Source organism: Diaporthe citri (genome assembly GCF_014595645.1).
Source record: "Diaporthe citri strain NFHF-8-4 chromosome Unknown scaffold_4, whole genome shotgun sequence".
NCBI lineage: Eukaryota > Fungi > Ascomycota > Sordariomycetes > Diaporthales > Diaporthaceae > Diaporthe > Diaporthe citri.
The window spans coordinates 3,350,463-3,363,099 of record NW_025064849.1 but is presented as its reverse complement, the minus strand read 5'-3'; the positions used below and the strand labels follow the sequence as shown (position 1 = coordinate 3,363,099).

The 12,637-nt window shown below is 25.6% G+C and overlaps 1 protein-coding gene across 1 annotated transcript; it reads right to left on the bottom strand.

Moving 5' to 3' along the window:
• Positions 1-5,018: 5,018 nt before the first annotated feature.
• INS49_010082 (uncharacterized protein) lies at positions 5,019-6,018 on the bottom strand (the record flags this gene model as incomplete). Its single annotated transcript, XM_043170808.1, has 5 exons — positions 5,019-5,218; positions 5,279-5,402; positions 5,522-5,640; positions 5,709-5,912; positions 5,973-6,018. The coding sequence occupies 5 exons, from the start codon at positions 6,016-6,018 to the stop codon at positions 5,019-5,021; spliced, it is 693 nt and encodes a 230-aa protein (XP_043025373.1).
• Positions 6,019-12,637: the final 6,619 nt, after the last annotated feature.

The window sequence follows — 12,637 nt, the reverse complement described above, 5'->3', positions numbered from 1 at the left end:
ATTAAGGAATTTAAAAGAAACCCTGATTTAAATTAATAAATAAGAATTTGCTATATTTAAAGCTACTTAATAAAGGATTGTTAAGGTAAAACAAATTATTGCATAGGTTCCTAATTTACTATAAGCTATATAAAGCATAATGCCCATATAAATAACTACTTTTTAGCAAATAAGAAAATAAGAAGTAGTAAATAGGAACCTTAAATTTTAGAAAATTAGGAACCTTTTTTATAAGGAATTGCAAGCTTTAAATATATAGCATAAACCTATTAAAACTATTAAAGGAATATAAGCAATTACTTATAATGGGAAAAATAATTATAATAATAAAAAGGATGCTTATATTATTGGGGAGATAAGCTTATATTAAAGAAGCTTAATTAAATTTAATTTACTATATAGATCTAATTAATATTGCAATAAATGCCATTAATCTTAGGTATAAAACCTTAAAGAAATATATATAGCCTATAATAAAAACCATGCCCTTGCTAATTACTTTTATATATTTCTAGAAAAAGCACTTTTATAGTTTAAAAAAAGCTAAAGAATAAAAGAAAAGGTGCGTAATGCCCTTGAAAATAATGCTAATCTTTAAGCTTAAATTCAAGCCATTTAAGGCCTGAGATTTAAATTAAAATTCAAGACTTTAAAACCTATAAAGAAAAAGCTGGTATAAGAAATTAAAGATTAATTATTAAGATATTATATTATTAAATATAAAGGTTAGGAAAGCTTTTATTATAAATATTATAAAAGAATACCCTTTAAAGCACTTAATAATACTAAACCCTATTAGCATAATATTAATTATAAATATTAATAAGTAATTAGTAAATTTATGGCTGGCAACTTATAATAACTATATATAATTAAGAGATTAATAACTATTAGTTATAGCATATAAAATGATGCTTATGCAAGCCGGAACCTTAATTTTATATCTTAAAAACGTTGCCTTATATTTATGAATTTTAATTACCCTTATCTTATTAAGGTAATTATAAAAGAAAGGAATGTTTTAAGATAATGAGCATAATTTAATTACTTTAAAATAACGAAATAAGTTAATTTTTTATTTACTTATTAATATTCATAGTTAATATATTATTAAATATTAATTTAAAACTACTTAAAATTCCTTTAATATATAAAGAAAGAAATATATAACGTTTATTAAAAAAAGGCTACTTATAAGCAAAGCCATTATTTAATATAAATAATTAAGTTATTTAAAACTAAAAGCCTTAAAATACTTAATAAATTTATCTTAAGGGGTGCAAATCCATAAACCTATTATTATAAAGTGCAAAGTATGCACTCTTGCTAAAATCATGCGGTAAATCTATTAATCGCTAAGGGAGATTCGTAAATAAGCAGGTAAAAGAATTGTAATAAATTTCCATAATTATAAAAAAGGAATTTAAGGCTATATATTATAACTTTTATTAATATATAAAGTTATTAAACTTATTTAAAATTACTACCTTATAAGTTAAAATAGCAATATATTATGTAATGCAATTAAATCTTTTTATAATATAATAAAAATCCAGCATAAAATAAAGATTAAAATAATTAAATATAATAAAGAAATTTTTAATTATAAATAAATAGTAAAGGAATTCTTAAAGTTAAAATATATTAAAATTAAGCCCTTAGCATTAAATATATAAACTTAAAATGGTAATGCTAAGCGCTTAAGGGGTGTAATTAAGGAAAAGATGCAAGCAATGCAAATAAGCTTAAAGCTTTTATACTCTTTATAGCCAGAAATTAAATGCATAATAATATATCTTAATAATTAAATATTAATATATAGCTTAAATTAATAAACATTATACTTTAAATTTTATAAAGTAATTACTAAATAAATAAATATTTTATAATTAAATTTAAAACTAAATTAAACTTACTTATATATCTTTAGCTATAAAATATATATTATAATATTAAATACTTAATTAAAGAAAAAACAATATTAATAATTAAAGCCGTAAATATAAATTAAATATCTTATAAGCTATCATTCCTTAAATATTTATTAAATATGGATTCCCTTTATTAGGAAAATCATTAATATAAAAGATGTAATCTTTAATAAACATAAAGTATTTAATGATAAATAGGAAGGTTTTAAAGATAAACTCCTTACTATAAACATTAAGCGTTTCATGAAATGAATAAAAGAATATGCCCTCCTGAAAAATAATAAAATACTAAACCTAAAAGAAAAAGATTTATTTAAAGACAATTCCCCAAAAGAAACTTTAAAGAAAGGTTGGTTTATAGCAAATCGTGAAAATAACATTAATGAAAAAGGAGTCCTGAAAGGAAATATAAAGGATGCCTAAAAGAGGCAATCCATAGCAAACCAAGAAAACAGCGCCTATATAAATGCAAAATTTAAAGTACTCCCTATATCGCCGTGAACTCCTTTATTAATACTTTTAACTTATGCCATTTAAATATAATTAAATAAAGAAATTTCATTAAATAATAAATTTATTATAAATATACCATAGCAATCCATATTTATAGCTAATACTAAAGCTACCTTAATGGCTAAATTAAATAAAAAGATATTAAATAAGGCATAAATTAAGAAATATCTTTATTAAGGGGTAAAACTATATAAAAATAATCTCCTTAAGCTATTAAAATAGCATAAAAATTTAAAGAATTATTTATTTAAATATTTATTTAAATAAGTAAAAGCTAATTATTTATAAAGCTATATTAAAATAAGATTATAAACCGAGATTTAAAAACGAAATCCCTATATGGCAGAAAAACAAGTCCTAAACTATATATAGGTATATATATATAAGTTTAATAAATATAAAGTCTTTTAAAAGTATAAGGCCCGTTTAATTATTTAAGGAAATTAGTAGATAAAAGGATAAATATAAGAAACCTATATTATAATCTTAGCAAGCCAATCCTTCTATATATTAATAGTAATGGCGGCGAAATTTAATCTTAAACTTATATAATATAACGTTATAAATGCATTTATCCATGCTTTAATTAATTAAGATATTTTTATGTAAATGCTATATAAATATTAATGGAAAGAAACCATCTTATTGCTAAATAAAGCGCTATATAGCCTTTAGATCTTATTATTATTATGGCAAAAGGAGTTTATAAAGACCTTGGCTTAATATAAATATTAGCAAATATTATATAAGCCATATTGCTATATAAAGAAGGGCGTTATTATTTTCTTTTATATAAACGATATTATTATTATATATTAAAAGAATTGTTAGAAATAAGTAAATAAGCTGAAATAATAACTTTAAGAAAAGTATAAGATTATTAGAGGAAATCCAGTTTAGTAGTTTCTTGGTATAGAAATCATTTAAGATTGTGAAAATCGCTAAATTTGGCTGGCCCAAACCGCATATATTAAGAAGATTGCTAAATTAACTAATAAAATAAACATTTCCCATAAGGTTCCTATAACTCTTAAAGAGCTATTACTAAGTATTACCGCTGCCTTAAAAGTTAAAGTCTACTTATATTAAAAGAAAATTAATTTATTATTATTCGCTGCTATATTTATATAACTAAACATTACTTTTACTATATCATGGTTAGCGCAATTTTTAACCAATTTAAGTTAAAAACACTATAATACCGCTAATAAAGTGCTATTATATTTCTTATATATTAAGTATTTTGCCTTATATTTTTAAAATCTAAAAGAATTTATTATTATAAGCAATGCTTCTTTTGTTAATAATTCCCTAGATAAAAAAAGCTTATAAGTATTTATTATAAAATTATTTAAAGGACTTATTAAATAAAGAGCTAATAAGCAAGATATAATTATAATATTTACCATGAAAGTTAAACTATTAGCCTTAGCGTAAATAGCAAAAGAAATACTATTTATTAGCCGGCTTCTTATTAAGCTATTTATTAAATTAAATAATAAAATAATTAAAATTAAGTGTAATAACATTTAAATTATTAAGCTAGTAAACTTTAAGATTATTATGCTTAAAATTAAATTATAATATATAAATATTTATAATTATTAGCTATAATAAGAAATGCAAAATGGGGAAATTATAATGGAATATATATCATTAGCATAAATAACCATAGATAAATTAATAAAGACGCTGTTAATTAGGAAATGGAAAGGATTTCTTTAATAACTTAATATATAGGATATTAAGAATAATTTATATAAAGGAATATTAATAAAAGATATATTTATTTAACGGTAGTTAGCAGTGGAAGATGGGTGAAAGGTTTAAACTCTTAATGCTTGCTTGCCTAAGGGGGTGTGTTAAATCCAACCAATAGTGAATATATCATGGCTGGATAGTTATATAATGAAGTTACCGTGAATTTACCATAAACTAGTGAATTCACTATAAATTCATTGTAAAGATGGCAAATTCATTATGAAACCATAAATTTACTATATATGCATGAGTAATATAATAATAAATGCCTTAGGCATTAATATCCATGGGTTAAAAAACCAGCCCCCGCCACTAGCTAGCTTTAGAAAAAGAAGAATTAAGATATCATCACGTTAACCATCAGAATTGACCACACATACAAGGATTCCACCATAAAGGAGGTGTAGAATCTGACAATATGAAACGGAATGATGCGCACTGATTCGTGGCCGTTTGAGTCTTTGGCAAAGATGGTCGCCAATCCTGGCCGCCGCACGGTCGCAATTGCAACCGTATTGATGAACACACTCTATTATGCATGCCTAGGGGGAGGGTTGCATCGGGATAGGCCTGAGATCAGGTCTCCGTTGACTATGGTCGTTTTGCGCATTCATCCCTGACCCTTGTTGGCCTAAATCCTATTCTCTAAATGTTCCTTATTAATTCTCGACCCTGTTGTGTCAAGTGCTGAACCTGCGACACTCCCATGCGCCTCGTCTATTGACATGTCACCAATAGTCTTGCATGCGGCAACAGTCTCGTGCGAAGGTCTTTTCCGAAGCCAAATCAAGGCTTTCTAACCACACAAATTTCTTATGGCATGGAGTGATGGTCAACGAGCCAGGGAGCGCTCAGAAGCTCCCGGGCTTCTGGACGATCGTCTGGCTCCAAAGCCAGCATGCTTTGGATGAACGCCACGAAGTATTCCTCGTCCTGCCCACTCAGCGCCCCGGTCAGGCCGCCAATTTCCCGCAATGATCTTGAACCAAACCGAATTTCTCCGCGCATAAGCCCTGTAAATAAAACCATCATTAGGCGAGGAGGGAGGGAGAGCAAGAGGTCGGGAAACAAACCATTTTCATCAAAATATTCGTAGCCGCGCTCAGACTGTTCAAGTAGCGATTTAGGGAGCGGTCCAAAGATGGATACCATTTGGGCCAGGTGAGCCTCTGCCGAATAGTCGTCGGCCGCTGTTGCCTGGCCATCAAAACATAATTAACCTTGAACTAGCTCCCAGAGCTAGTTGTATTTTGCATAAATTTAGTTACAAATCAGATAGATTAATGGCGAGGTTCACAATATAAAAATATACGTACAACAAGGCCTAGGTTCCAGATATCAACCTTGTGAGCCCACGGGGCTCCCAAGATGACCTCAGGGGCTCGTAGCTTTTCAGGCTGGATCCACTCAGTAAGGTGGCGATTAAACCAGCTCGCTAATGTTCCAAGGTGAGCAAATGTCCTGAAAATGAGGTATGTTGCGTATCAAAGGATTCCCACTTACCAACACCGAAGTCTCCAAGCCTGACAGAAAGTTCATTAGTGCTTGCCAGATCCTCATGAGCGGACATAACCGGCTCAGACTCCATATAGTAATCTAGGGATGGGTTAAGTGGGCGGCAGTCCTGGAGAAGAACATCCGAAGGCGCGTTTTCAAACATGTCATCGATCTCAGGGGTCTCAACAAGGATATTCTGTGGCTTGATATCTAATATATGTCATATCAGATGGACTTGTGCAGTTGATTTTAGTCTTTTTGAAAACATACCGGTGTGTATGATATTGCAATGATCATGCAGAAAGGCAATTGACATCAGGAGATCTTTTGAAACTTTTTTGGCGACTGGTATGGGTATCCGTGGAAAGTGGAACAAACTCCTGAAATGGGACATATCCGGTCCCATGGGCTTGAACACTAAGCACGTATGCTGGCCGTTGGGGCCCGTATGACTGAACTCATCTAGGAGTCCCAAGACCTTATTTGAACCAACCACACTTCCCGCACCTTGTGACTTGGTTTGGATATGCCTTAATATGTCAAGCTCAAATGTATCGTTCTCGCCATCACACGCGTCAGCGGTAAGTATTTTGAGGGCAACGTGTTGATTTGTCCTAGGAGTAAGTGAAATTAGGTAGTTAAAAGAACAACATTAATCCAGCATTTTATTATAATACGCTGCGCCAAAGGGGGTTGCACTAGCTCTTGTAATAAACTTACTCCTTATTATAAGCAAGCTATACGGTAGAGTAGAGCCCATAGCCGAGTTTCCGCAGGATCCTATACTGGCCGGCTTTGAAAGTATCACCAAGACGTACGGGATGGTAACCGCCAGCACAGTACCGACTCAGGTTTTCCTCGTTAATGGCTTGCGCGTTTGCGTCAGGCGCGAAAGCAATGCCACGTGCGTGGCGGGGCGGGCTGGACCTAGTGGCCCTGGCCAGGACACTTCTTAGCGTTGACCACATGATCGAGCAAGTGCGAGTTTCGTTGAAGCTTGATCTACTCTGCAATCAGGCCAGTGTGTTCTCAATTGGTGGGTAGAAGGCGTGGTGTTGAGGTATGCGCCATTGGGTGTTGTCAATATCAATTTGTAGTGGCATTACACCTGGCCCGGGGACGTGTCAGTTTTGCAGCCTAGGACTGCGACCCTTCGAGGATCGGCCTCTCGGCGCCTGATCCTGGGCCCCGCCCCGCCCAGCCCGCCGGTAACTATTAATAAAGTGATAATCAATTAAAATTAATATAATAATATTAATGAAATTAAATTAATAAGGGGTTATTATAATATTATAAAGATAATAATATAATAATAATATATTAATTTAATTAATTAACGTAGTTTACCATTAAATAGCGGATATTACTAAGTAGTGGAGTTTTCTAACTTTACCTAACTTTTATTAATTATAACACTACGTTAAAGTAAATAAATTAATAAAAAGTTAGCACTAATTAATATTAACTGCATTTAATTCCTTATTTTTATTATGGGCTAGCCTTAGGTTGTTTGTCATAAGGTGTTTAAATGGGGTTTATATTTAAAGTATAAAGGAGAAGGTTTACTCTCTGTTTATATTCGCGTTAAAGCCTATTCTTATAAGGCTAAAGCCTATTAATTAATTATAATAGGCAAAGCTTAAACTATAATATATTCTTCTTTTTTAAGTCTTTATAGCGGGCTTTAAAAAATAGCTATATAATAAAAAATAAAGAATATTATAGTTTAGTTATAAATTAAATATTGCTCTTTACCTAGCTATTTAATTATACCTTAGCAACTTTTAATTACATTAAAAGCTTAACTTATTATTTATAATTAGCATGCCTTAATCTTTATAATTTAATATATTAATTAAAATAAGTTAATAAAAAATAATTATTTAAATATAAGCTAGCGGCTAAGCTAATGGCATTTTTATAATTCTTTAATATAAGCCTTTTATATAAGCTTCCTTACTTAAAACCTTAAAATTATAAATTTATTATATAATTTGCAATTAATTAACGCTTAATTGCAAGTAATTTGCTTTATTAACGGAAATTTTCTAAATTTTAAGTATTTTTATAAGGCTAAATTAGCTAGCATATAATTAATTTGCTTTAAGTTTAAGTTAACGCTAAGTTAGCATTACTTTTAAATCTTATTTTATAAAAAAAATTTTATACTCTTTTAAATAAACTCCTTTCCCTTGCTAACCTTAATTAATAAAAGCTGCACTCTTATTTTTTCACAGTAATTAAAATAATTATGCTTATAATAGCTAAGTTAGCTATATATAAAATACTTAATTTTGCTTATTAAGATTGCTGCGATATTAATATTTATTGCTTTATTATTTTAAGGTTAAGTATTGTTTTCTTTTGCTATAATGCTAAAAATGCCCTTATATTGCTATAAGGTAAAGTAAAAGGCCTTAAATATATTTAGCTACTTTTTATAATTAAGTTAAGCTTTTATTATAAAGATTAAGCTATTAGCTATTAATAATATTTTATATTTATTTAGCTAACTTTAAATCTTTGCTATATAAGTTAATTAATTAAATTAAGTAAGAAATTTTATTATCCTCTTTTTATAGCGTTATTATAGCGTGATTAAGCTAAGTTTAGCATGCCTTTGCTTAAAAGGGTTTCTAAGCGTAAGGCAAATCTTTTTTAAAAAGCTTTTTAATTACCTTTTAAATATTTTTATAAAATTAATATAGGGTAAAAAGTAATTATAAAAAGTTTCCAGCTAATTAAATATATAAAAGAATTAAGCCCCTTTAGCGTTAATCGCCTCCTTATTTATTGCAAACTTAGCCCTTATCTTTATTAGCTAAGTTGCTAAGTATTCTTAAGATAAGAATTCCTTTAAATAAGGAAAGGCTTAATGGGTTGCCATTATTCTTTTTAAGTTTTGCTATATTAAGTTTTATATAATTACATTATAGGTTTATAATGCAAGAGGATTTTAAATATATATTATAAGCTAGCCTTAGGTTATTTGCCGTAAGGTATTTAAATAAAGTTTATATTTAAAGTGCAAAGGAGAAGGTTTACTCTTTATTTATATTTACGCTAAAGCCTATTCCTATAAGGCTAAAGCCTATTAATTAATTATAATGGGCAAAGCTTAAACCGTAATAATTTTTAATTAATTTTATTAATTTAAAAATATTAATATAAGTATAATGCTAATTTAAATTAATTAACTTTTAATAAGAAATATACATTTAGCATTAATTAATGCTAATTACATTATTAAAAATATAATCTACTATAAATTAATAAAATAGCTATATTTATATTAATTAATATTAATTAAGCTAGATTTGCTATAATATAATTAAAATTTAATTAATTAAACCCTTTTTTATCTTTCTTATAAGTTCTTGCATTATGCTTAATTTTGCTATAATTATTATAGCGTCTTTTAATTAATTTGCTATAAATTAACTCTTTTATCCCATTACTTATTTTATTAGCTAACCGCTTTACCTTTTATTTCTTTTAAATAAAAGCTTAAGAATCCTTAATTATAAGTGCTCCTTTAAGCTATATTTAAGTTCTTTTAGCCCTTTAATATTTAATAAGTGCTATATTAATATCTTAAAGCATATAAATTTACTTGCTTATTATAATAAATAAGTATATTATTACTTATATACTTTTTATTAATTAATTAATAGCCTTTATAATTAATATAAAAAAGCTTTTTTAATAAATAAAAATCTTGCTTTTAATAAAACTTAATTGCTAAATAATTTATTAAACATTTAATAATATTTAAAACTTTTATTTTTAAAAAAAATAAAAAGGGATTATATTAAAGTTTATAAGTTAATATTAAGCTTAAAAATTATAAAATTAAGGTCTTAAAGAGAAATTCCAGCTCCTTTAAATATAAACTTAATATTTTTTATTATAAACGTCTTATTATAAGCTACCTTAAATATAAAAAAGAACTTAAATTTAATAATATAATTAATAAAGGCTTAAATAAAAAGGTTAATCTTATTACTATATATATGCTTTAAAAATAAATATAATATAATATTTAATACTTAAAATAAATAAGATAAATATAACGGTATATTAATAATAATAATTTTATTATCCTTATAATATTAATTAAACTTAATTAATATATAGCTTTTATAGCTATTTATAATTAATATTTAATAATTAACATTTTTCTTTAGCTTAATATACTTATTAAAATGCTAAATTTATTTTAAATTAGTTTTATTTTTATTTATTTATTTATTTATTAAAAATAAGCTTAATAACTTAATTATTTAAAAAACGTAATTTTATTACTTAGTTAGCAAGGTAATAAGTGCCTTAAATAATTATAAATAATAAGATTTATAACTTACTTATATTAATGCATTTAATAATAATTATTTATTCTTAATTACTAAGTTAAATTAATTTAACCTTTTTATATTTATTAATGCATATAATAATTATTAATAGGGTAATTATGCTTATTATAAAGTTAATTTTATTAAAGTTATAAAGATTATTATTAATAATTTAATATTTAATCATTATATTATAAAAAAGCTTAAATTAATTCTTAATAATCTTTAAATCTTTATAAAAAGCTTTTTAATAATTATAAGGATAATTAAACTTAGTTTTAAGGCTTAGTTATGCATTTATAAAGCATTAAGCTTAATACTTATTAATAGGTTTAGCATTATGCAATGCTAGCAAAAGATTAGCTATATCTTTTATATTAAAAAGTTATAAAGGGAATCTTTAAGCATTTTAATTAATAATATATTAAATAAGCATTTGCTTTTTAATTAAATTAAGTTTATATTATTTAATGCGTAATTTTTTAAAATTATGTTATTGGTTTATTTTATGGCATAAAGTTATTTTAAGAATATTAAAAATCTTAATAGCTTAAGCTATAAATAAAGATTTAATATAATTTTTTTAAAGTATTAAATAGCTTAAATAACTAAGAATATTTTATTTTCTTTAAATAAAGGATATATATTTTTATTATTAATGTTTTATGCATTAAATGTTTAAGTAAGTAAATTAATATAGGATTAATGCAAAAATTAAAAATGCAATTAGCACTAAAAATAGCTTATCTCATTAAAACCTTAATAATTTCTAATTATACTGCATTACCTTCAGCCCCTTTAAATTAACAAAATTAATTAAAAATAAAGAATTAAATGCAATTAACACTAATTAATGCCAACTTTTTATTAATTTATTTACTTTAATATAATATTATGGTTAATAAAAGTTAGGTAAAGTTGAAAAAATTCGCTACTTAGTAATATCCGCCACTTAATGATAAACTACGTTAAACTATATTAAATAATTATAAGGTAAGTAAAAAAATAACGGCCTAAAGGTGTCACGATAGTGGGTCGGCGTATTTAGGCAGGTAAACGTCGGACAGGCAACAAACAGTTCTATTTACTACATATAGGCTCTATCCATAGTAAGCATAGGCTTTGTTAATAAGACATAGCTTAAAGAGCTATAAAATAGGTTTAGGATAGGTTGCGAAGTTTTATTTAAGCTAGCAGCTTATATAATTAAGCCCCAACCCTCTTAGGTTAAGCGGCGGTTTGCAGCAAACCGCTCTTAGGAAGCCAGGGCTATAATAATACCCCTCTCCTTAAAATTAAATTCTTAAAAGGTTAGTTTAAGGGCTAAACTTATATAAGTATTTCTTATAAAAGTTACGCATAACTTTTTAAGTATTCTTTAAATGTAAAGTAAGTATTTCTTTAAGTTTATTATATTTAGTTTATTTAACTATATACTTTAAGCATAAACGGCCTTAATTATAGCAATCTTAATAGGAATTTAAAACCTTTTTAACTTCCTATTTTAATAATTTATTTACTTTAATAAATAATAAAGGTTTATTTCTTTAAGTAAATAGCGAATTATTAATAATAAGTTATAATAAGTTAATATGGAAAATAAGGTAAATCTTTATTAATTTAAGCAGGGTTAGGCAATAAGCCTAAGGGCTTATAACTTTTTTAATTTAAAATAAATTATAATTCTTTTAATTTAACTTTTTAATAAGGCATAAGGTCTTAATATTATGGGTATTAAGCTAAACTTTTTAATTAACTTAATATTAATAGATAGGGCAGCGTTTTTAATTAGCTTATTCTTTATAACAGGCTTAAGTAATAAGTATTTCGCTCTTTATATATTTAGTAATTTCTTATATTTAAATTGCAAACTTCTTAGCATTATAAGCAGCAAGTCTTTTAATAAGTAAGATAAGTTTAAATCTTAGCTAAGAATAAAACTTATAATTCTTAAAGAATAAGGTAATAATAATGGTTTTAAAAATAGTGTTATTTAATGCAAACTTAACTAGTAGTAATTAATTAAATTAATTATTTTAAAGGTAAGCTATATATAAGTATAAGTATTATTTTAAAATAGCATTTATTTATTTAATTTATTTATTAATCTTAAGATAATATATAATAAATAATATAGCAAAGATCTTTAAGTAATAAGTAAGATATTTTTAAAATTTAAATATAAATTAAGGTTCTTAATTAAATATAATTATTATAAGTAAGTTATGTAATTTTTAAGTATGCTTAATAAATAAATAAGCAGCCTTTTTAAAGTTATAAGTTCCCTTATAAAAAATAAAGTACCTTATCTTTATAAGGTAATTAATAATAATTATAATAGTATTATAGCCTTAACTAATAAGTAAGTATATAATAAAGTTTATTAAGATGTTTTTTAAGCATATTTAAGAATGGGTAATGATTTAAGCAAGCCTTAATAGCCCTTTTTATTTAGCTTTGCTTAGCGGCATTAATAATAATTTATAATTTATTACTATATAAAGCATAATATTTATAGCTAATAATATTCTTAATTTAAAATCTTATAAGTTTTTATAAACTTAAGGTAGCTAGTAATAAGGA